The 26,423-nt window shown below is 39.4% G+C and overlaps 2 protein-coding genes across 7 annotated transcripts in view; one reads left to right on the top strand and one right to left on the bottom strand.

Annotated features, from left to right (window-relative positions):
• Positions 1-26,423, top strand: part of CCNDBP1 (cyclin D1 binding protein 1) — a 507,674-nt gene that overhangs the window by 296,774 nt on the left and 184,477 nt on the right. The window lies entirely within an intron of this gene.
• Positions 1-26,423, bottom strand: part of UBR1 (ubiquitin protein ligase E3 component n-recognin 1) — a 153,650-nt gene that overhangs the window by 27,611 nt on the left and 99,616 nt on the right. For all 6 annotated transcript variants that reach the window (XR_007727652.1, XM_050799353.1, XM_050799352.1 and 3 more), the window contains 7 exons: positions 23,736-23,833; positions 15,237-15,327; positions 14,013-14,161; positions 10,428-10,483; positions 9,436-9,532; positions 3,437-3,504; positions 2,285-2,435 (listed from right to left, as the gene is read on the bottom strand). Coding sequence is in view for 5 of the 6 variants with exons in the window: in XM_050799353.1 (XP_050655310.1) it covers positions 2,285-2,435; positions 3,437-3,504; positions 9,436-9,532; positions 10,428-10,483; positions 14,013-14,161; positions 15,237-15,327; positions 23,736-23,833 (710 nt within the window). In the remaining variant the exon portion in view is untranslated. The remainder of the gene's footprint in view (positions 1-2,284; positions 2,436-3,436; positions 3,505-9,435; positions 9,533-10,427; positions 10,484-14,012; positions 14,162-15,236; positions 15,328-23,735; positions 23,834-26,423) is intronic.

Consider the following 26,423-nt stretch of genomic DNA (forward strand, 5'->3'; position numbering starts at 1 on the left):
GCTCTCTTTTATATTTTATTGATCTATTTGTCTAATCTTTTGCCAACCACACTCTTTATTACTGTAGCTTTAGAGTAAGTCTTAAGGTTGGGTAGTATCTGCCCCTCAACTTTCTTCTCCTCCAATACTGAGCTGGCTATTCTAGGACTTTTGTCTTTCCATATAAACTTTATTTATTTATGTACTTGTTTGTTTACTTATTACTTACTTTCTGATTGACTGGGTCTTGCTCTGTTGCCTGGCCTGGACTGCAGTGGTGCAATCCCAGCTCACTGAAGTCTTGACTTCCTGGGCTACAGCAATCCTTCCACATCAGCCTCCCAAATGGCTGGGACTATAGGCGTGTGCCACCATGCCCAGCAAATTTCCTTACTTTTTCTTAGAGACAGAGTCTCACTATGTTGCCCAGGCTCAAACTCCTCCCAAAGGGCTGTGATTACAGGCATGAGCCACTGGGCATGGCTCACATAAACTTTAGAATCAGTTTGTTGATATCCACAATAATAACCTGCATGGATTTTCATCGGGAGGCTGGAGTACAGTGGCATGATCTCGGCTCACTGCAACCTCCGCCTCCTGGGTTAAAGTGATTCTCCTGCCTCAGCCTCCCGATTAGCTGGGATTACAGATGCCTGCCACCACGCCAGTTGATTTTTGTATTTTTAGTAGAGGCAGGATTTCACAATGTTGGTCAGGCTGGTCTCGAACTCCTGACCTCAGGTGATCTGCCTGCCTCAGCCAAAGAGCTGGGATTATAGGCGTAAGTCACCACCCGGCCTCTATTGTCTCTTTTATAAAACACATAAGCAAAAATGTATATAAACACATATATTCATAAAATACCCTACAGAAAAATGCTATGCTATAACCACTATTCTGTACCTCACTTTTTTAACTTATTGCATCATAAAGATCAATTCATATCAGATCTTGTTCACTACTTTTTAAAACTGCATAGAATTACATTATATGGTACATCATAGGTAATTCAACGAACCCCCATTGATGGACAGCTCAATTATTTGTTTTTTTGATAGCCCAAAAATAACACAATAAATAATGTTGTGCTTGCATCATTTCCTATTTTTGCCGGTAAAGCTTTGGGATAAATTCCTAGAAATGAAGTCGGTGTACCACAGGGTAAATGCACATGTACTTTTGCCATATTTTATTCTGACATCACTTTAATTATGTTCGTCCTCTAGATTATCTGAATCTTCAGTAGCCCTTATTGGTCACCGGTATCCAGGATCAGATTTTGCTTTGGGTTTTTTTCCTTCTTTTTTAAAGAGATGAGGTCTTGTTCTGTTGCCCAGGCTGGAGTGCCATGGTGCAATCACAGCTCTCTGCAGCCTCAAACTCCTGGGCTCAAGTGATCCTCCCACCTCAGACTCTCAAGTAGCAGGGACTACAGACGCCCACCAGCATGCCCAGCTAACAACAACAACAAAAAAAAAATCTGTAGAGATGGGGTCTCACCATCTTGCGCAAGCTGGTCTTGAACTCCTGAGCTTAAGGGATCCTCCTGCCTTGGCCTCCCAAAGTACTGGGATTACAGGCATGAACCACTGCATCCAGCCCCTAGACTTTGCTTCCTATTAAAACCCAGACTCTAAAAGAACAACTGTATCATCATTCCATAATGTTGTATTACTCATGTATCTTCAAATGAACATTAATTCAAAAGACATTTCATGAGTGTTTACTGGGTTTAACAAAGGTTACTAGATACTTGCAGCTTTAAAGGGAAGATGTTGAAATTTCATTGTTTCCTATTATCAAGAAACTTACACTGAGGACAAAGGAGCAGAGAGAGAGAGAAGAAACAGGGAAAGGAGCAGAACAACAATAAGATATAACCACAAATAACTATAAAACAAGATACTAATGATAAATGCTACAAGGGGAAGAAAGTACTATCATTTTAGCTGAAGGAATTAAGAATGGTTTTAGGGACCTCCTTATCAAAAGGTTGAAAAACTCATGTAGGGACAGACCTCGAGGACGAGGAATTTGAAAAAGACGGAAAAGCAGGTTCAAGTGGTCTCCCTGCATATCTGCAGAGCAGTTGCTAATTAGGTAGTTTCACCTAATTATCTTTTTCACAGCTTATTCTACCTTTCCTTGCTTAAATAGTATCCATTAAAAAACAGATGAATAATCATTCAATGAAAAACGTAACACAGAACCTAGAAATACATTATATAATCACAAACACAATTAATTCTGCCAGTAAAGCATGGCAAAATGTTATTCACAGTCAATACCCAGATGAAAACCTTACCTGTGTCTATTGTAAGTAGTATCTGAAGCATGTGTGCCATGGTGATCAAATGGAAGAGATAAAGGTGGTTATAGGAAGAACTAACTGAAGAAGGCTGCAGATCGACAGTTTCATCCCAATACAAGGATGGGAATGCTAACACAGCACCCACCTGTGAGAGAAAAATGGACATCAACATGGGTAATGATAAAAGACTAACATAAATTAATGTCATAACTAAATGTGAAGGGCATCAGATGCTACACTGTTTGTGTGTGTTTTTTAATAAACACCATATTTTTCTTACTTATTCAATAGAATATCTTAGAATGTAATGTACCATAAATGGAGGACGATGGTCACCACCAAATAGGTTATCCCTTTGCTGTGTCTATTTATTGTAGTTCTAGGTAGTGGTTCTGAACTCTGACTCAGAAGATTCAACATTACAGGAGTTCTTAAAACAATACTGACACAGAGGCCCCACCCTAGTCTAACCAAATGAAAATCTCTTGGGGTAGGGTCCAGTTAATAGCATTCTTTTCAAAGTCCCTCAGGAGATTCTAAAAGACAGTCAGGGTTGATGACCACTGGGTAGAGGCCTAGATAATGAGGGATGAGGATGCTGGCTAACCCTGCATCCATAAACTCCATGCTCCCAATCTCAATACTGTTTTCTCTACAGAACTTGGTTTGAAGGAATGAGATCATCAGAGGAATGGAAAATCTCTGCAAAAAACTAAGGGCAGTTGCCATCCATCCATAGGTGTTTTGAGGAAGCCTAGATACACCCATGATCTGGTCCTTATCATCAAATAATGATTTTAAGAGAGCTCACGCAGTTATTGACTGTATATCATGTATACAACTTAAGAAAAAGGCCAGAAGGGGAGCATAATATGAATTAGAAAAGGCTTGTCTGTACAGACACCCACTAATGTAATCAACCAGGAAAAGACCTATTACAAATTCAAGTGCTTTTTTTTTTTTTTAAATGAATTTGATGGTCTCCATCAAATCTGTACCTATGTAAACAGAATGGACAGGAGAGACCAAACTTTATAGATTAAACACCAATAATTTATAATCTTGAACAAAGAGCATTAATTTGAATGAGGAAAGTACAAGAAATTATCAACATGAGTGACTTAAACAAAATTACTGAACACTTACCAAAACATGAAACAGATCTATAGACAGAAGGCATGGTGTATCTTCTGATTTTAGGTTAGGAAGAACAACTAAAACAAACAAAAAGTTAATGTAATTCAGTCGGTAAGATAGCAATGTAGTTAAATAAAATGCAAGCTAAAAACACCTAAACCAAACATGTAACAGGGTTATAAAACACAGAAACTAATAAGTCACACCTTTGAGATATGGAAACTATAATGAGACAAAATGAACTGAGAAAAGGCTGCTAGAAAGACTTGGATACAGTTTAAGCATTGAAAAGTAAAATCTAGGTGGAAAAGGCACATGAAATAGGACAACTGAAATATAGAGATTGTTAAAGAAATATTTGTTGAATGAATGAGAAGAGTTACTTTTATACAATGTTACCTCTATCACTTGTTTTCTCTGACTTCCATTTCTAAGTGTTCTGTGATACATAATATGTGAACAAAATTGGGGTTGTGGAGTGGAAAGAACATGCAAAACAGAGTAGGTGAAATGAGGACGGAGAAGATCCTCCTGAACAAAATTAGAGAATGGTTTATGTAGATTGGTCATCTGGAGGAAATGCAAATGACTCAAAAGCTACTATCTTTCCAATCTGGTCCATGCCTAAGGAAAAGCTGTAATTCCAAAAGTGAGAGCAAGAGTGGCAAAGAAGTGAAATTGAGAAGTCAGGACAAGAGGAATGGTTTTGTTTATATAAAAATGAGGGAATGAATTACTGTAGGTCTAGGTATTGGTTCTGAACTCCGGCTCAGAAGATTCAACATTACATAAATAAAGCTGTTATTTTTAAAAATGAGGAAGAGAAGACTCCTCAGACTAAATTTCTTTCTTTTTTTTTTCTTTTTTTTGAGATGGAGTCTTGCTCTCTCACCCAGGCAGGAGTGCAGTGGCATGATGTCGGCTCACTGTAACCTCCGCCTCCCAGGTTCAAGCGATTCTTGTGTCTCAGCCTCCCGAGTAGCTGGGATTGCAGGCATGTGCCACCATGCCTTTTTTTTTTTTTTTTTTGAGATGGAGTCTCGCTTTATCACCAGGCTGGAGTGCAGTGGTACAATCTTGGCTTACTGGAATCTCTGCCTCCCGGGTTCAAGCAATCCTCCTGCCCCAGCCTCCCGGGTAGCTGGGACCACAGGCGCGTGCCACCATGCCCAGCTAATTTTTGTATTTTTAGTAGAGACAGGGTTTCACCATGTTGGCCAGGATGGTCTCGATCTCTTGACCTCATGATCCGCCCGCCTTGGCCTCCCAAAATGCTGGGATTATAGGCATGAGCCACCGTGCCCGACCAATTGTTTCTATTTTTTTTTTTTTTTTTTTAGTAGAGACAGGGTTTCACAATGTTGACCAGGCTCGAACTTCTGACCTCAGGTGATCTACCTGCCTCGGTCCCCCAAAGTACTGGCATTACAAGCATGAGCCACCGTGCCTGGCCATGTGACTAGATCAATTTCTTAACCTCAAATCCCGAGATTCTAAACAAAAAGCATAAAGGTTAAGATCAGGGGCTTTGAAGTCAGACTAAAACGGCTTCCAATACTCGTTGTGACTATTGGTCATAGGCAAGTGACAGGTGACTTAAGTTCTCTTAAGTTTACACGCAGTATATACAAGTTTGTTGGGAGGTTCATTAACATATTAATTTATTATTTGTGTATTTTATTTTGAGATGGAATCTCACTCTGTTCCCTAGGCTGGAGTATAGTGGCATGATCTCGGCTCACTACAACCTCCGCCTCTTAGGTTCAAGCAATCCTCCTGCCTCAGCCTCCCAAGTAGCTGAAATTACAAGCACCTGCCACAATGCCCAGCTAATTTTTTTATTTTTTATTTTTAGTAGAGATGGGGTTTTGCCACGTTGGCCAGGCTGGTCTTGAACTCCTGGCCTTAAGAGGTCCACCTGCCTCAGCTTCTCAAAGTGCTGGGATTACAGGTGTGAGCCACGCTCCAGGCCAACATATGAATTTAAAGCACTTGTCCAAGCTTGGCATATGTAACCCCTCAATAAAAGTTATTACTACTGGCTACATAAAACAAACTAAAGTGATCACAGGGCTCTGACGTTAACTAGCTATGTGACTTCGACAAGTTATTTGCTGTTTCTAGGTCCCATCTCCTCAAATTATCTTTTAGTAATATTTCTGATATTTCAGTTAGCATGTCTATGATACTACCTGTCTTATTTTTTTCCTCAATGTTACAGCTTACTCAAAATATTTAAATCATTCCTGATCCCTTGTCCTAATTTCCATCATCTTTTCAGCCAAAAGAATACTCTTTGTGTCATCAAATTTTTCTTACAGGCAGTTTTAAAATGATTTTTCTTTTCCTGATTGCTAAAAATATTTAAAATTCTTTTGAAATCAAAAGTCAATTTTGGTAAGCATATTTTCATTTTATCTATGGGTTAAGCCAAGCCTTTATGCACAATTAAACACCTCGGCAAAGTTTACATGATACAGTGGGAAAATAATGGGCTTTATGGTCAGGTCTGGGTTTAAATATTAGTTCTACTTCTTATTAGTTTTATTACCATGGGCAAGTCATGTAACTTCCCTGTGCCTCAGTTTTCTCATTGTAAATCGGGAGAATAATTTCCTTGAAGGATGGTGACTAGAAATGAGATTTTATTTAAAAATTCTAGTACAAGTCATAGCACATGGCAGTGAGCATTGTATGTCCTATATATCTATCCATCAATCCATCCATTTAGAGATAAAGTCTCTCTCTGTTGCCCAGGCTGGAGTGCACAGTACGATCATGGCTTACTGCAACCTTGACCTGGGTGCAAGTGATACTCCTGACTCAGCCTCCCGAGTAGCCAGGACTGCAGGTGTGCACCACCACACCCTACTAAGTTTTTTGTGGAGACGGAGTTTCACCATGTTGCCCAGGCTGGTCTCGAACTCCTGAGCTCAACTGATCTGCTCACCTTGGCTTCCTAAAGTTCTGGGATTACAGGTGTAAGCCATTGCACCCGACCTGTCCTACTGCTATTGCAGCAATCAACATACTAAAACAATACTCAACACTTTACGTAGAAAATAGCTCCTATTCTGAACTTCCTTATTTCTCTCAATTTTTTTGCTATTCATTTTAGTTCAAAATCTTGCCCCTGACCCAGCCCACACCAATGTCTTCCCTAATTCCTGCTACCACATTCAGATGCATATGTTACCTCTAATTTTTCCCTCCTTCAATCCAACCTATTCAATATCAAATTAAGCTCAGAATACCATTGTCCAAAACATTTCAAAAAATTCCAATTACCTAAAGAATAAAGTTCAAACTTATGGCTGGGGCATTTAAGTCACTGTAATTTTATTTAAAAAAAACTTCATGCTTCTCTATCTGTAGATGCCATTACTCCTATCAAACCTGTCTACCTGAACATATCACATACTTTCCTACCTCCTCAGTGTTTGTTCAAATGCACCCTGTGTCTTTTGGAATGCAGCTTCTGTTCCTCTCAATTTATCTATTGTGTGTACTCCCTTCAAGGCTCAATTCAAATCCTACCCTGTTAGAGGAGATAACAGCAGAGTCCCAAAGTGATTTCTTCCTTGTCTCAATTTTTTTTTTTTCCTTTTTTGAGATGGAGTCTCGTTCTGTCACCCAGGCTGGAGTGCAGTGGCGTGATCTCGGCTCATTGTAAGCTCTACCTCCTGGGTTCACGCCATTCTCCTGCCTCAGCCTCCCAAGTAGCTGGGACTACAGGCGCCCGCCACCATGCCTGGCTAATTTTTTGTATTTTTAGTAGAGACGGGGTTTCACCGTGTTAGCCAGGATGGTCTCGATCTCCTGACCTCGTGATCTGGAGATCACGCACCCAGCCACTTGTCTCAATTTTTGAAGTGTGTATTAGTGAAGCACATATCTGGCATTTGGCTATTTTATGTTTGTTTTTAGAGAGGTTCTGCTTCTTTAATTCAATCATAAGCATTAAAATGGCAAGGAACATATCTGATAGCCCTAACATCTTACAAATAAAAATGCTCCTCTAATAAATGTTCCTATGAAAAACTTTAATATATAGGCATAAAGCTATACTACAGAAATTCCACCAGTATTGCTAATTAGAGATTATACACCATCATTTTAGTCTCTCCCATCTGTGATAATGTTAGTCTCGTTTGGTGCTTTTTTTGAGACAAGGTCTCACTATACTGCCTACACTGGTGTCAAACTCCTGGGCTTAAGGGATCCGCCCCCTCAGGCTCCTGAGTAGCTGGGATTATAGGTATGTGCTACCATGCTGGGCAATAAGCTGTTTTAAACATTGTAAATCCCATAATGTGTAATAAGTGCAAAAACAGTGAAACTATTTGTAAGAATTAGTAAGTATCTAAATAATGACTGAAATGAAAGAGATACCAAAAAAGTAAAATACAAAAACAAAATAGTGATATGCAAATAGGATAAACTGTTCAACAGAAAGAGGTCCTAAAAACAAAGACAGGCACATGTGACATATGGAAGGTTCTGGGCCTGTGCAACTGACCAAGAAGAGAAAAAAGTAAGTGAAAGAAGGGAAAACTTTTATGTGTGTGACTAGGGGAACGGTATCAACATTAGATTTCTATTAGCATGAAGCCAATTCAGGAGACACCTGGAAGTCAATTTGAAAATATAAAAGCTAAGCATGGCAGAAGTTCTAACAAAACTTGAGTGGCAGCCTTGGGAGGAGTTGTGGAATCTCCACATCAACAGGATGAGCAGAGAGCTGCTCGGAAGAGCTCCCTAAGAAGCTTGTGGGGATTGACAAGGAAAAACACTATTGGCTTCAATAGATTTTCAAGGTAAAGAAGTAGGTCTATTTTGCTGGGGGAAAAAAAATGTCTGCTAGTTTAGCTACAAGAAAATTATGCCTGGCTTTAAAGCTTAAAAATCTGAATAACTCTTATTTGTCAGAAATATATCTGGGAAGTGCATGCTGAAACTACCCTACTCATGACAATTGGGACTTATGAACAAATAGATTTACAAACAACTCTCTTTAAGGCTGGTCTCTTTGGGTACAGAGGAGCTTACAGTAGACTTCAAATGCCCAGATGGAAATGCAGATAACCAAAAGGAAAGCAAAATCATTCTAATGCTATGTAATGACTTATCCTTCACTTTATTTTTATACTAATTGAGATCACCATATGAGCTCTTAGTAAATTTCTAACTTGTCAGAATCTGAGAAGATTAGCTGTTATAGCCAGCCCGTCAAAGAAATGGGCATGGAACTGAGTTCTGAGATTACTGAATGTAGCATTTCCATTATTTCATAAGAATTTGACCCACAAACAAAATTAAACATATTTTAAAATGATCTATCCACATCATTGCTCCCTTTTCTAATTGGATTGGGGATACATGGATGTTAGTTGTTGTAGACATTGGTTCAATAACCTAGGTAGGTAGAAGAAACATAAGTTGAAAATATTTGGAAAATACAGATTTTAAAAATAAGGTCATGAAGGCTGGGAGTGGTGGCTCACACCTGTAATCCCAGCACTTTGAGAGGTGGAGGCAGGCGAATCACCAGAGGACACGAATTCAAGACCAGTCTGGCCAACATGGTGAAACTCCATCTCTGCTAAAAAAAAAAAAAAAAAAAAAAAATACAAAAATTGGCTGGGCGTGGTTGTGGACGCCTGTAATCCCAGCTACTCAGAGAGCTGAGGAAGGAAAGGAGAATCACTTGAACACGTGAGGTGGAGGTTGCAGTGAGCTGAGATCGCGCCATTGCTCTCCAGCCTCAGTAACAAGAGCGAAACTCCCTCTCAAAAATAATAATAATAATAAGATCACAAGTTTTACAGAGGCAGCTACGTGTTTATCTGTTTTTTTGCATGACTTCTGTAGGTGGTAAAATTTCATTACTGAGAGCTCAAAATTATTGTAGCATGTGTTGTTTCCTAATGAAATACACTGCCAGAAATGCAATAGAAAAAGACATAAAAATAATACAATACATAATAATAGTTCAGAGAAGACTCTACCTGATAGAAGACGAAGCAGATGTTTCTGTATCAAGACCTGAGGACAGGTAATCCTCTGTGCAACTGCAAACTGCATTAATGCTTTCAGACCATTATGCTAGATTGTAAAAGAGAGGGAAGATAAAAAGATGAGGAAAGATGAGAGACCTAACTCATTCACTTAAGAGTTTGGTAAAAACCAACTCTAGTTTGTCGGAATTAGCTGCAGACTCATTATATACCTTATATCATTGCAAATAAATTACGATATTCTTAATACCTGTACAAGGTTTTATGGCCTTGCTAAATTTCTAACAGATTTTCTGATAAAAAAGTGGTATTAAAGCTATAATTATTTTAATTCTCATGTAAAAAGTATTCATCTTCCCCAGAGCTGAGCACACTGTGGACCAAAAGTCTTCTAGTCTTCTGTGCCAGGTGTCAGAAAAATAAGAGGGAAATGGGAAGCAAGGGATGGCAACCTCAGTTACCCCTTTTGTTTCCCCAGGGCTACTCCGCATATTTCTTTAGTACCGTTTTCCAGGGATCACTATGTTAAAAGGTTTAGGCCTGGGGCAGGAGTAGAGTCCTACAGTAGTGTCAGTATCTGCCCATCAAGGAGTCATGGCTTAATTTTATTTTTGAATTCAGTATGATGATTCATCCAGAGATAAGTCAGCATTAATACTCAATGTTATATAATGGTGCAAAATTAGTGAGAAGGAAAAATATAGAAAACATCAGGATTTTGAAGTGTAACAAAGGGAGAAAAAGTAATCATCACATGAAATCTCCGTATGAATTACACTTAACCTCTGAGATTGAGTAAGCTCTGTAAAGTGCATACACTATTCAGTTTCCTATAAGACTGAGGCAGCTCCTTTTCTCCCCTATAGAATTCTGCTAATTTTTACAGAAAAGGAGTAAAGATTTTTTTTTTTTAAATAATAAACTGTGGGGGGAAAAAAAACAGCATGCCATGAGTTACATGTACCTTGTTGGAATATACATACCTGCCTATTTTGAAGTGCTCCAAACAAAGGTTTTCCTTCATCTCCCAACAGGTTTTCTCAAAGAATTAAAAAAACATAAAAATAATAAATCCTGAATAGTGCCATAATTATATACTGTACTTTTTATCAAATGTTCCTTAATTATATTTTTGATGAGATGATTTGCATTTTTCCCCTTCAAAGTCTTGTGTTTTAAGTCTTTGCTAAAATTTTCCAATTTCTGAGTGAGAGAATATTAGAGAATCAAATGCATATCATTTACAAATTACTAGCATAAAAAATAAAGTCCCTGCAGCAATCTTATAAAGAATGCTTGGGGGGAAAAAAGCAGCCTGGATTGTTTCTTCTCATTTCAGCATCTTTTTTATGCAAAAAATTCTAAAATAAGTAATTTATATATGTAATTATAGCCTATTTTGTTTAAAAATAATATGTAAGGCAGACATAAATAACTTCTTGCTCTTTTGGGCACAATTTTTTTTTTTTTTTTTTTGAGACAGAGTTTCGCTCTTGTTGCCCAAGCTGGAGTGCAACGGCGCGATCTCGGCTCGCTGCAACCACCGCCTTCTGGATTCAAGCGATTCTCCTGCCTCAGCTTCCTGAGTAGCTGGGATTACAGGTGTGCACCACTACGCTGGCTAAGTTTTTGTATTTTTAGTAGAAACAGGGTTTCAGCAAGTTAGCGGTGGTCTCGAATTTCTGACCTTAGGTGATCCGCCCACCTCAGCCTTCCAAAGTGCTCGGATTACAGGTGTGAGCCACTGCGCCCGACCTCGGGTACAATTTTAAAAGAATTAGAAAAGATCAATAGGAAAAAAAAGAAAATGAGACCAGGTGCGGTGGTTCATGCCTGTAATCCCCAGACTTTGGGTGACTGAGGCAGGAAGACTGCTTGAGCTCAGAAGTTCAAGACCAGCCTGGGTAACATGGAGAAACCCTATCTCTACAAAAAATACAAAAATTAACTGTGGCGGTGCATGCCTGTGATCCCAACTGCTCGGGAGGCTGAGGTGGGAGGATCACCTGAGCCCGGGGAGGCTAAGGCTGCAGTGAGCTGTAACTGCGCCACTGCACTCCAGCCTGGACAACAAAGTGAGACCCTGTCTCAAAAAAAAAAAAAAAAAAAAGAGAAAGAAAAAGAGAAAATGAAAATACCAAAACCATGGATTTGTGTTTTGTTGTCCATGGTATTTATTTCTAAATTACTCTTATTTTCACTGATCCTTAGCAGCAGATATGAGTGTGGAAGCATTTTTTTTCATCTTTGCATAAACAGTAATTGAAAGGATGCTTTGTTTTGATTCCTCAACTATTATCCGATGCCAATGCATTCTGTACATGTCTCTCCATCCCCACAGGGACTGAGATAAGTTAGTTGCTTATGTACTAAGAATAAAGTACAGTATTATGCTTCCTTGATGGAAAAAGCACAATAGTGAACACAATATGATATTAATCAAATGGAATCCAATTACTAGATTATAGAACCACATATGAAAAGATTCAGCTCCATCAGCAGTGAATTTCTTATCTCCTTTATAACAGACTATGCCCCCTTTTTAATGTTCAAGGTCTAAATAGAAATTCTTGACTTCCTAATGCTTATCTTCCCCAAAATAGGAAAGTGTGAAATAGCTTCACTGAAAGTCTGAATAGACTTAACATGTCATGACTCCGAAGAATGCTTTACATTTCTTATCGATTTGTTCAGATTCTATTTTATATAAACCTCGCCTTTCCTATATCCCATTTGATTGAATCATAGCAAATATAAACTGATGTATTATCCTATACCCATAATTTAAGTCTAACAGGTTTGGAAGTGACTTTCCCCCCTCCCCCCAAGCACATCCACCCACGGTGGCTTTATTCAGTCACGTCCCCACCCCCACACCTCCCTCCACCAGGCAGACAGGTGGGAGGCCACACCACAGCAGCATCCAGGGACCACAGGCCAGCAAAGGGCCCCGGCCAGAGGGCACCAACCCCAGGAAGACACAGTCCCCACCTGGAGCTTCCCTGGGCTGCCTCGGCCCCTGAGCCCACTCTGAGGATTTGTGCTTTGACTCTGACAGGAAGCAGGAGGAAGCCACCAGCCCACTGCCCCCCCGGGTATCCTTGGAGGGCACACGGTGGAGTGGAGACCCCAGCTCCTGAGCGGCACTTCCTCAGCTCCCACGGCCCTGCATGGTGCTGGGCTCGACCCAAGATGCCCAAACGCAGAGTCTGGTCCTGACAGGGATGGTCACGGCCTAGCCACGGGGCGACTCTGCCCATCAGTCCCCCTGGGGCAGCGACTGGATCCCAGCAGGGGCAGAGCCGGGATGGGCCCTATGTGCCTAAGATCAATGTAGGCGGGGGCTCACTGGGCCAAACAATGAACTCACCCACAGGACCCCTCTGGGGACACCAGTAGGGGGTCTGCTCAGGGCAGGCGCCCGTGGCCTGGAACCTGCCTTTTCCAAAGCACTGGAAGTGACTCTTAAACTCTATTAAGAAACTAATGATAGTATGTAGGAAGGTTTTGGGAAAAATTTGGCTTCATGCTATTTAATTCAAATTGTAAGTGTCTTGTTACAAAAATATATTTAAATGAAGAAAATATAATGGACTCCATTAAAAACAATTACCAAAAATACATGTATTGGAAAGGGAAATCAAAGTTGGCTTGGATAAAGACAGGGAAGAATCACCATTCTTAATTTTTTCCATGTAATATTGGACCTTGTCCTTATAATGAACAAGTGCACTAACTTAAGAAATCTAAGTGATCCCTCACTGCTACATTTTCCTATGGGAAAATTTCAATACGGCAGAGAATTTGATAGTAGGCTTCCCTTTAGAGCTGGTTTCTGCCTGCTAATCTCTAAAACTGCCTCAGTCTTCCTTTCCCCTTTCTGTTCATTTTTGGGTAACTTTGGTTTCCCCTCAAGTCTTCTCTCAAAGGATAAAAGAGCATTTCTGAGTTGTCTTTTTTCCTTGAACCTCTATAACTTAACATCATGCTGTTCCTTTAATATAGATACTAAAGCAATATATGTGTGTGTGTGTGTGAACATGCACACACTTTTTAGAGACCGGGTCTCACTCTGTTGCCCAGGCTGGAGTGCAGTGGTGTAACCATGACTCACTGAAGCCTCAAACTCCTGGGCTCAAATGATCTTCCCTCTTCCGCTTCCTGATTAGCTAGGATTACAGGTGCATACCACCATGCCTGACTAATTTTTTGTAGAGACAGTCTTGCTACGTTGCCCAGGCTGGTCTCAAACTCCTGGCTTCAAGTTATCCTCCCACCTCTGCCTCCCAAAGATCAGCCTCCCAGGCATAATCCACCATGCCCAGCTTTTTAAAAATATTTTTTTAAACTTATGTTTCATATGGCGACGATCATAGTTAAAAAGAGATCAATATAAAAAAATTATCAGACCAAATGGCATGAGCCACACAAATACACTGAAATACAAATAGTCGTCATACAAGTCAAATTATTCTGGCCCATCAGTGAAAAAAGGAATTTAAGAATGAATGATCAATGTTAATTCTGTCTCACTGAAACCTCCAAACCAGTTTTCTTATGAGCTTTACCAATTGCCTGGATAGTGAAAGCACAGGTGCTCCAGGTCAGCATAGGGACTCGAGGATCCGTTTCATCAGGAGGCACTTTCAATCCAATTCTATAAATTGTTGTGGCAAAGAGAATAACCATTTCCTTGATGCTATTTGAATATTTAATCCTATAAATAAAACAAGAAAATTTGTATGATTTAGTAAAAGGAGTTACTTAGTAGGACCTACTTAGTAAGAAGTCCAATTAAGTCCTGGAGCAATAGAAACAATTTAACCGCTTTCAACATAAGTAAACTGCTCTTTGCCAAATTAGAGATTAGAGCCTCCGAAGATTTATTCAGCTGGAAAAAAATTGGAAGAGGAGAACTGTATTTTTTAAAGGTAGAGAAATAGCTCTTATAAAATGGTAATGACCAACATAACTTCACTTCCTGTAAAAGATGCAGCAAATGCTCACAGCTAGAAGGGGTTCAGGTTCTACTTAAAAAACAGACTGAACACAGAAGGAATAAAATTCAGAGGAACAAATCTGACCTAACGAGTTTTGGTGCTTGGAAAAAGAACCAAAGAAGTACTTTTGTGTTGACAGATATGTGTATGTGTTTGTGTTGTGTATATGTGTGATAATACCATGTACCTAGAGTGATAATTTCCAGTTTTCTCAACTTCCACTTATAACAAGTATTTTCAGTAGCAATGGGATAGATAAACAGGGATCACAACTAGAAAAACTACCCTGGATACTCAGTATTAATGAAATAATAATACCTGATTTGGGTATATTACATCTCTCCAATAACCTAATGAGTGAGGTAGGACAGAAGGCCTCAATTTTACATACACAAAAAATGAACTGGTGGTGGCATGGAGTGACCTGAGACTTTTCAGAAAGTTGCAAAGCAAGTTAGATGTAATTTTAAACGAAGTCTCATAATTCTGGTCCTCTTGTAGGACCAGACAGAACTGGCATTTTTGGTCCTCTTGTAGGACCACAGAGAATTGGCATTTTTGTTGGTTAAAAATGTTACTCAGAGGTGTAGTTCGCCTTAATATACATTACTTTAACATATCAAACCACTTCATTTTGTTAATACAAATAAACAAAACAAACAGAGAAAGAAACAAGAAAATGGGATAAACTATTTTACAAATAAAAAAGGAAGGAAAGATGGAAGCCTACACTGTTTCCTACTCTTATTTCACAATCATTTACAAAGTTCTCTTAACTATTTAGATACTTACGAAGACTGAACACCAAAACTCAGGATGGAAGTGAACTCAAAAGTAGAATCTCCCATTCCTTGATTAAAGAAAACAGGAATTGGGTTTTCTCCTTATAAATTAAAAGGAAAAAGAAAGAAAAATCATGAATGAGTTTAGTCTGACATACAGTTTTCTAGCATTTATTTATTTGTTTTGACAGTCTCACTCTGTCACCCATGCTGGAGTACAGTGGCATGATCATCTGTAGCTCCAACCTCCCGGGCTCAAGCGATCCTCCCAAATAGCTGGGACTACAGGCAGGTGCCGCCATGACTGCCTAGTTTTTAAACCATTTTTTTGTAAAGATGGGATCTTCCTTTGCTGGCCAGGCTGATCTTGAACTCCTCAAGAGATCCTCCCACCTTGGCCTACCAAAGTGTTGGGATTACAGGTGTGAGCCACTGTGCCCAGGCTTTCTGGCTTTTTAATATTATACATGATCATTTTAGGAAACTCAGGATATGCTAATAAGCAATGAATAATTAACAAGTTTCTCCATCCAGATAAACACAGTTAACATTTGGGTGATATTCTTCTGTTCCCCACACAAATATTACATATTTATATTTTTTAAGAGGATGACATGATATAACACTAGTCTACATCTTGCCTTTGCACTTAGTAGATCATGGACATCTTTCTATATCAGTAACTCTCCCTCTATTTTGCCATTTTTAATGACTGCATAAATGTTCTCTTGATAAGGCAGCATATATTAGTGAATAAGAGTAAATGATCTGAAGCCAGGCTGCCTGGGTTTGAATCCTAGTTCTGCCACTTACTGTTACTGCAACCTTGTGTGAAAACTAAACCTCTCCATAGCTCCATTGCCTTGTCAAATTCAAATGCTATTTCCCGACATGAAACGGGTTTTCTCTGGTTGCTTTCAAGATTTTTAGTTTTTTGTTTTTTAAGAGATGAGGTCTCCGCCAGGCATGATGGCTCACACCTGTAATCCTAGCACTTTAGGAAGCCAGGGCGGGCGGATCAGTTGAGGTCAGGAGTTCAAAACCAGCCTGGCCAACATGGTGAAACCTCATCTCTACTAAAAATACAAAAAATTAGCCTGGCATGGTGGCGGGCGCCTATAATCCCAGTTACTTGAGAGGCTGAGGCAGGAGAATCGCTTGAACTCAGGAGGTGGAGTTTGCAGTGAGCCGAGATCGCATCACTGCACTCCAGCCTGGGCGACAGGGCGACACTCTGTCTCAAAAAAAAAAAAAAAAAAAAAAAAAATGAGGTCTCACTATGTTTTCCTGGTTGGCTTCAATTTTCTCGGCTCAAGGGATCCTCCCACCTCAGCCTCCCAAGTAGCTGGGCCTACAGACATGCACTACTGTGCCTGGCTCTTTATTTTTTGTTTTCAGCAGTTTGCTTTATGATGTGTCTGACTGTGGTTTTCTTATCTGCTTGAGATTTACTGAACTTCTTGAATCTGCAAATTTGTCTTTCACCAAATTTGGGAAATTTTCAGCCAATTATTTCTTCAAATTTTTTTTCTGCATTATTTTTCTCTTCCTTTTGGGACTTCAATGACACAAATGTTGGATTGAAAAAAAAATTGTCCCATAGATCCCTAAGGTTATGTATTTTTATCCCCCATCTCTTTTCTGTCTGTTCTCCAGATTGAATAATTTCCACTGATCTAATTTCACATTCATGGACACTTTACCTCATCTCCAGTCTAGTATATATATTTTTGAAACAACACAGCCTTGCTGTGTTGCCTAGGCTGGACTGCAGTGGCATCATTATAGCTCACTGTAACTTCAAACTCCTGGGTTCAAGCGATCCTCTTGCCTCAGCCTCCCAAGTACCTAGGACTATAGGCACATACCGCCAAACACAGCTATTTTTTTTTTGTTGTTATTTTATTTTTTTACAGATGGGGTCTTATTATATTGCTCAGGCTGGTCTTGAATTCCTGGCCTCAAGCGATCCTCCTGCCTCAGCCTCCCACAGTGCTGTTATTACAGGCCTGAGCCACTGTGCTTAGCCTTTCGGTTTACTATTGAGCACATCCAGTTAATTTTTGTTTCATCCAGTATTTTTTCAATTCTATTATCTCCATAGGGTTGGTATTTTTAGTTCCTATTTTTCTGGTAACTTCTATCTTTCAACTCTTTCAAGAGTGTTCACCTTCAACTTATGTTTCAAGGTTAACTAGTTGCTTTAAAACTCTTCGATTGGCCGGGCGCGGTGGCTCAAGCCTGTAATCCCAGCACTTTGGGAGGCCGAGGCGGGCGGATCACAAGGTCAGGAGATCGAGACCACAGTGAAACCCCGTCTCTACTAAAAATACAAAAAATTAGCCGGGCGCGGTGGCGGGCGCCTGTAGTCCCAGCTACTCAGGAGGCTGAGGCAGGAGAATGGCGGGAACCCGGGAGGCGGAGCTTGCAGTGAGCCGAGATCGCGCCACTGCACTCCAGCCTGGGCAACAGCGTGAGACTCCGTCTCAAAAAAAAAAAAATAAAATAAAACTCTTCGATAAGTTTAACATTTAAAACATCTCAGGATTGGCATTTGGTTGTTTTTCCCTTGAGAATCGGTCAGATTTTTCTGGTTCTTTGTATGTCAAGTAATTCTGGATTATTATCTTGTATATGTAGAATATTACATTGGGAGGTTCTGGTCCTGTTAAAAACCTCTGGAAAAATATACAGTTTTAAAGTGTTTTAGACGGTAATAAACTCAGGTCCAACAAGTCCTGTCTCATTCTCTGTGGATGGTGATTCCAATGTTAGTTTTCAGAGCCTTTGCTGTGGTGTTCTGATCTGTCCAGCACATGTACTCCTCGTGGGGTTAGTCTAGGACTTGAGTGATGGTTTAAATGAAGCTTACTTCTCAAAACTTTGGTTACGCCTCTTTGAGCCTATTCTGTACATGTGCAGCTTGGAGGTGAGCCCAGAACTTATGTTGACCTCAAAAATATGAGATTCCCCTTCTACAGTTCTCTCCTCTTAGGGATTTCCCACCCTAGACCTCCCACTTTCTAGCTCCTAAGGGCCCTTTCCCCCAGTTTCTCTGGCCAAAATAACATGTTTCTCTCAGTTTTAGTCTACTATGCTGTCAGTCAGATTTATGACTGCGGATGCCCTTGGCGTGAAGCCACAAGGCAAAGACAGAAAAAAATGATGATGATTAACCTTGTACTCTTTGGAACACAGGAGCCCCTTTTCCCAGTTCCTCACCAGAGAGACTGGTTTTCTCCTGGGATTATGGGCATCTGTGTGGCCACCATGGCTGTGCAGCTCTATGCCTGCGGCTGGCCTTGGGAGAAGGCCAGAGGAAAACTTAAAAATAAACACACTCCTTTTATATTCTGGCTATGAGGGGCTTCTTTTCCTGATCCTCTGACCAGAAAGAGATGGCATTTCTCATGGATTTTTGTTATTCATGCTTATTGTACAGTTCTAGAACTCAGCTGTTCTTGGGTGAAAGTTGGGAAATAGAGGAGGAAAAAGCCTCAGGAAACTCACTAAATGTACTGATAATTCTTAAATTTTGACTTTAGTTCCCATCTGCCTGCTATTTTACTTTTCAGAGACTTGAGCTGTTGTGGTTTTTCGTATCCTGTGAAAGTATGAGGAATTAGATATTGGATTTTATGAAATGTCTTTTTTTTTAAAAAAAGACAGAGTCTCGCTGTATCGCCCAGGCTAGAGTACACTGGCGCAATCTCGGCTTACTGCAACCTCCACCTCCCAGGTTCATGCCTCAGATTCTCCTGCCTCAACCATCTGAGTAGCTGGGATTACAGGCACGCGCCACCACACCTGGGTAATTTTTGTATTTTTAGTAGAGACGGGGTTTCACCATGTTGGCCGGACTGGTCTCGAACTCCTGGCCTCAAGAGATCTGCCTGCCTCAGCCTCCCAAAGTGCTGTGATTACAAGCGTGAGCCACCACACCTGGTTTGAAATGTCTTTTTAAAAGTTATAATGACCAGCCAGGTGTTGGTGGCAGGCGACTGTCATTTCAGCTACTCAGGACGCTGAGGTACGAGAATTGCTTAAACCTGGGAGGCGGTAGTTGCAGTGAGCCAAGATCTCACCACTGCACTCCAGTCTGGGGGGCAGAGCGAGACTCCATCTCAAAAATAAATAAATAAATAAAAGGCTATAATGCTCATATTAGTTTTCATCTTTAACCTATTCATTTAAGAAGTTTCCATCAAGGCACTGTTAGAATAAACTCAATCTGAGCATTGTCTCTTTTGGGCTATGAGCTGTCTTCTAAGTATGGTTTTGGCCATATTCCATGGATTTTGATCTGTGGTGTTCTCATTGTTGTTAATTGCTAAATAGTCACTAATTTCTCCATCTCTCTTTAGCTTTTTCCTTGCATTCAACAGTTATACAGAATAGTATTTAAAAATTCCTAATTTGTTAGGTTTTTGAGCTCTTTTTTGTTAAGTATTATTTTATTGTATTGTAGATAGTGTAAGTGTCCTACATAATTTCCCTTTTTGAAAACTATTGAGATTCTTACATGGCCTAATTTATATTAATCAATCTGTTATTAATAATCCACGGACAGGCGGGCACAGTGGCTCACACCTATAATCCAAACACTTTGGGAAGCCACGGTGGGAAGATCACTTGAGGTCAGGAGTTCAAGATCAGCCTGGGCAACACAGCAAGATGCTGTCTCAAAAAAAAAAAAAAAAATTCCATGGGCATTTGATAAAAATATATTTTCCAATAGGAACAAACTCCTGTAGAATATATTACAAAATCAAGCTTAATTTTAAAAATTCTCTAAGTCCTTATTTATTTTAGGATTACCTGACCAGCCATAGTCTTAGAAAGATCTGGCAAAATCTCCCACTATCACTATGTTTTTGTTTAATTCTACTTATGTACCAAAACAACACAGCACGAAAATAAATAGAAACTGAATTTATTATCTGTGTTTTCTCCTAACCTCCCCAATACACTAGGCAATATAGATAAAATGTTAACACGTTCTCTGCAATCCTTCCTTTACAATCTCTTGGCTGTTTCTTTCCCCCAAACAATTAGTCATTCAATAAGCATTCAGAGCAAACTTGTCAATGCTTACTATTAATACCACCACTTCTTACCATCTCATGGTAGGACCAGTGCAACTGATTCCTGATTAATCTTCTTGAGTTATCTCCTCACTCTTCCAATCTATCTGCGGCACCACTCCCACACTAAAAAGCTACCAGAATAAATGCTAGTCACTTGCTCAAAAATTTTAATCATTTCATGATTTCTTTTTTAAAGTTCTTTATTTCAATAGTTTTTCCTTAGATTATGTTCAGTATTTTCTTCCCTTAAAAATATAGGCTTCTAAGTAAATTAGTGAATATGCTTAAAAAGATACTAATCACTCTTACACTTCTTTTTTTTTTTTTTTTTTTTTGTTGAGACGGAGTCTCGCTCTGAGTCTCACTCTGTCGCCCAGGCTGGAGTGCACTGGTGCGATCTCGGCTCACTGCAAGCTCCGCCTCCTGGGTTCACGCCATTCTCCTGCCTCAGCCTCCTGAGTAGCTGGGACCACGGGCGCCCGCCACAACACCTGGCTAATTTTTTGTATTTTTTAGCAGAGACGGGGTTTCACCATGTTAGCCAGGATGGTCTCGATCTCCTGACCTCATGATCCGCCCACCTCGGCCTCCCAAAGTACTGGGATCACAGGCGTGAGCCACTGTGCCCGGCCTAATCACTCTTCTACTTCTTTAGGCGGTCACAGAGGTCCTACTGCTAATAAAGTGATCTTTCTACTTAATGCCATGTTTGAGACCTCCAATTAAACATTTAGAGGCCAAAATAACAATAAAAACTGACTTAAGGCTGAATTTTTGAGACCTAAAACTCAGGATGTATAACCAACATGTCAATCTACATTTTTTTTTAATAAAAAGAAACTAAATTCACATATGTCAAGTCATTTTAAATTACTGTAAAAATTAAGAAGAATCTCTTGTACTGAATTGCTTCTCGGTGCTTAAAACAAGTAGCAAAGTAGCAAGTACATGCCAAAAATCACTTCTTAACAAATATAAGGTTTTTTGTTAGAAGAGTTTCCACCTAACAGATTGTTATCTCATTAGCACCACTTGTGGAAAAGGTTTTGTTATAAAATGGAGGAGGAGGGAAACTGACGGGATGTTGCCAGACTCATTCATTGCTGACTGTTGTCTTCCATCATTCTGTGTTTCTAAATGACCAAGTTCAAATTCTTACAAACCTCCACAACTGCCCCATACTCTCCACTATTCCCCACTGTGTACTCTCAACTAAGGTAGGCCAGGCTTTTTCAATGTCTCTGAAAATGTCATGCTCATAATTCCCTAAAAACATTTCTGTTTTCTACCTGGGTTCTCCTTTATCCCTACCACACATCCAAATTTTATACAAGGTCAAATCAAATCTAATTTTCTCCATGACATCTTCCCTTACTGTTTCAGCCCCTACTGATCAATTCCTTCTTAAAAATTCTATGAGTCCTACTGTTTTATACAATAAAATCAGGCTGTTAATGCTATTTCCTCTTGTATCATTCTTAACTGCATAACATGCACACATATGAGGTCAACAAAGCAGGGAACAAATAGTGCTGAATGCATGATTAAACACTTAATAAATACTTGATAACTTAGGCTGGGCACACTGGCTCATGCCTGTAATCCCGGTACTTTGGGAGGCTGAGGTAGGAGGACTGCTTGAGTCCAGGAGTTTGAGACCAGCCTGGGCAACATAGCGAGACCTTGTCTCTACAAAAAATTTAAAAATTAGCCTGGGTGTGGTGGTATAAGCCTGCGGTTCCAGCTACGTGGGAGGCTGAGCCCAGGAAGTTGAAGCTGCAGTGAGCTGTACTCCAGCCTGGGTGATGAGTGAGACCTGTCTAAACAAACAAACAAACAAACAACAACAACCCCCCCCCCACATACAAAACAAACAAAAAACCTTTGTAACTTAGACTATGGTGATGAGAAATAAAACCATCACCCCTATTTTTTCCTTTGTAGCTTTTGTATACATCCTTTATTTTCCTTAAAAGTATGTAACTGAAAGGACATAATTAAAGCATAATAGAGGGTAAAATAATCAGGGAAAATGTGGATAAATACAGAAAGGTATGAAATGTAGAAATAAGACATCAATATTTTGAGTAGAATACCTAAAAATACTCTGGAATATTTTCTAGGTATAGTTTTCATCAATTTCAGATCCAAAGAGGGGATGAGAAGGTAATTTTTTAAATACTGGACTTTGTCTTCACCCTATTGATTTCACTGCCTAAACCAGGGGTCCTCAACCCCGGGGCCATGGACGAGTACCAGTCTATGGCCTGTTGGGAACCTTGGGAATGGGCTGCACAGCAGGAGGTGTGCGGCAGGTGAGCAAAGCTGCATCAGAATTTACAGCCGCTTCCCATCACTGGCATTGTTGCATGAGCTCTGCCTCCTGTCAGATCAGCAGCCACATTAGAGTCTCATAGGTGCGCAAACTCTAACTATGAACTGCCCATGTGAGGGAACTAGGTTGCCCACTCCTTATGAGAATCTAATGACTGACATTCTGTCACTGTCTCCCATGACTCCCAGATGGGACCATCTAGTTGCAGGAAAACAAGCTTAGGGCTCCCACTGATTCTACATTATGGTGAGTTATGTAATTATTTCATTATATATGACAATGTAATAATAATAGAAATAAAATGCACAATAAATGTAAGGCACTTGAATCATCCCAAAACCATCCCCCTCATCCATGGAAAACCTGTCTTCCACAAAACCAGTCCCTGTGCCAAAAAGGTTGGGGACCATTGGCCTAAACAAAAGACAACTTTTCCTCACTGTATTTAAAAAATTCCCATTTTTATCCTTTTAAGCACGTCTCCATTAACAGCCATACCTGCCTCACAACTGTAAAGAATATGTAAATAAGATGACAGTTTTAAAATGTTTTCGTTATTACAAACATTACTAACCACATATTAATAGTATTAGTAATAGTAATGGCTAACATGTAGCACTTACTAGGTACCATGGACTATTCTACTTTACATATAATAACTCTACTAATCTTTCAACCAATAAAAAAGGTACTATTATAATATTATTATCCCCAATTTGCAAATAAGAAGTTGAGGCACACAGAGCTTAAGTAACTTGCCCAAGATCACATAGACAGTAAGTGGATCTTAGTGATTTAGATGAATCTTGGATCGAAGATTTAAATCTAAGCAGTCTGACAGCTTGGAATAATCAGATAGATGGACTTGATAGTTTAATCACTGTCTGTATTGTCTCCTAGTATGAAAAACGATTAAATTTAATAAAGCAATTTAAGCCAAACTTACTCTTAGCTTCAAAAACTTCTATTTCCTGATATTCAAGAAATTTGTACTTGCAAACCATATTTTAGCACATTAATTATTTAAAAAAAATAAAGATTCTGACACCATCTTCACATAGTTAATATAAAATAAATGTAAGCAAACCTTTAGCATGTCTTATATTATAACCTGATATTCTGGCCAGAACAGTCTGTATCCATTGTGCCAGGGTCAAAAGTTGAGCAAGAGCATCTGCATTCTCACTGAAAAATGATATTTAAAAATTATTACAACCATGGGTACAAAGTCAAATGGAAAAGCTGAATTTGTATTATTTCCTTGGATAAATTTTCGTATAAAAAAGTTAAGTTCCTCCAGATTCATTTCCTAGGTCACAGAAACATGTCTAAAAATGTAGCTTTTTGGAAGGGGAAGAAAATTTTAAACTTACAAGAAATAAGTCACCACCCACATGCCAATCACCCACAGGTAGTAAATGTCAGTAAATGGAATCACCATTCTAGTTGCTCCAGTCAAAAACTAGGTGTTGTCATTGATTTCTCTGATTCCCTCACACCCCACATTCTGATCTGTTAATTAACCTTGCAGGTTTTATCTTTTAAATATATCCCAAGTTGATCACTCCTACTTACCTCTTACTACTACCCCCTAATCCAAGTCACATCAGCCCTCACTTGGATTACTTAAATAGACTCCTAAGTGTTCTTCCTGCTTCTACTCTTGTGTTTCATTGTAAGTATAAATTCTTCACACAGCAACTAGAAGAATTTTCTAAAATTGTAAATAGGATTACACAACTTCTAATCTTTGCTCATAATCCTTTTTATGATCTGGTCTTTACTTGCTCCATTCCATGCTGCCTTCTTGCTGTGCCTCAAACATGATGATGGGGTTCCAAACTTGAGCCTTTGCTTTTTTTTTTTTTTTTTTTTTTTTGAGATGGAGTCTCGCTCTGTCGCCAGGTTGGAGTACAGTGGCACGATCTTGGCTCACTGCAACCTCCGCCTCCTGGGTTCAAGCGATTCTCCCGCCTCAGACTCCTGAGTTGCTGGGATTACAGGCGCCTGCCACCACGCCCAGCTAATTTTTGTATTTTTAGTAGAGACTGGGTTTCGCCACGTTGACCAGGCTGGTCTCGATCTCTTGACTTCATGATCCGCCCGCCTTGGCCTCCCAAAGTGCTGGGATTATAGGTGTGAGCCACGACCCAGCCAAGCCTTTGCTCTTGATACAGCCTGTGCTTAGAATTTTCTTCTCCCAGAGAAAAGCAGTGATTATTCCTCACTTTATTCAGGTCTCTGTTCAAATGTCACCACCTCAGAGAAGAGCTCCCTGATAATTCTGTCTATAAAGAGCCTCATGCCCCAGTCTGTCTTCAGCCCTTTAACCTACTGCTTTAGCTTTCTCATAGTATTTCCCACTACTCAACATTTTGCCTTATTTTTTTATTGCCAGTCTCTCCTTCCTAAAATGGACATAAGGAAAGGGACTTGAGACAGACTGTTATTAAGAACAAAGACGGGCTGGGCGCAGTGGCGGCTCAGGCCTGTAGTCCAGCACTTTGAGAGGCTGAGGTGAGTGGGTCACTTGAGCCCAGGAGTTAGAGACCAGCCTGGGAAATGTAGTGAAACTCTGTCTCTACAAAAAATACAAAAATTAGTGGGGTATGGGTGGCACATGCCTGTGGTCCCAGCTACTCGGGAGGCTGAGGTGGAAGGATCATCTGAGCCCAAGAAGGTTGAGGCTGCAATGAGCTGAGTGAGATCACACCACCATACTCCAGCACACAGTGAGATCCTATCTAAAAAAAAACCAAAAAACCAAGAAGGACCAGAAACAGTGTTATTAAAAAGACTATAAAATAGGAATCTTTTTATTGAAATAATAGTCTTGAGCAAAGGTAAAATATATAATGAACTGTGCCAAAATTTACGTATCTGGGCACAAATTTGACCTAAGAAATTTTTTTTGTTCTCAAAAAATGGAAATATACTATGACTGATTATAACCAATTTTCTTTACAGACACCAGTTCATTAGTTTTAAATTTTTTGGTAAGTTTATATTATAAATTTTTAATCAAAATCTTAGTTTTGACAGTTTTTATATGCTTTTATCTTTACTATCTTAGATTATATTCATGCTGATTTTCTAAAATCCAAAAAAGGCAAATATAATCAATTATATGGGTAAATTGAAGTATCTAATAAAACTGCTATGTATAATCATGTATTTCAGATCCTGAGTAACAAAATTGTTACTATAAATTAAAAGTGTGCCAGAGTTCTAAGAGAACTGGTTGTAAGGATCAGTTTTCTGAATTTAGAAAGAACTGCTCTGAAGCATCTGATCCTTAAAGACATCAAAGAAAGAAGTAGCTAAATACTGTGTTAGAGAACAATTTATATAGTTTAATAATCCTATTTGGGGGAGCCACTGTGCAAAAAAGGCTTGTACAAGAAGTTGAAAAGTCACTTTATTACGATTTCCTTTATCTTTGTCTTCTGCTGTACAGTTAGGTAAGGCTTTGGAGTCAGGAGTCAGGTCTGGGTTTGAATCTTAGATCTGTCTTAGGACAAATAAAAACTATCCATAGTCTCCAATTCCTTTAAATGGAAATAATAGTACCTACTTCACTAGACTACTGTGAGAATTAAATAAGATAATAAGATAATGCAGCATTTGCTTTGCAGAATGCCTAAAATATATTAATTACTCAAATCAAGGATAATTCTTTCTCATGTTACCAAATATGTTGAAGAAGACAATTTGAATTTAGGTTTATCAATGACATGGAATAGTAGAGATCAGAACAACTCTTTATTTATTTATT

The sequence above is a fragment of the Macaca thibetana genome, chromosome 7, assembly GCF_024542745.1.
Source record: "Macaca thibetana thibetana isolate TM-01 chromosome 7, ASM2454274v1, whole genome shotgun sequence".
NCBI classification, from domain to species: domain Eukaryota; kingdom Metazoa; phylum Chordata; class Mammalia; order Primates; family Cercopithecidae; genus Macaca; species Macaca thibetana.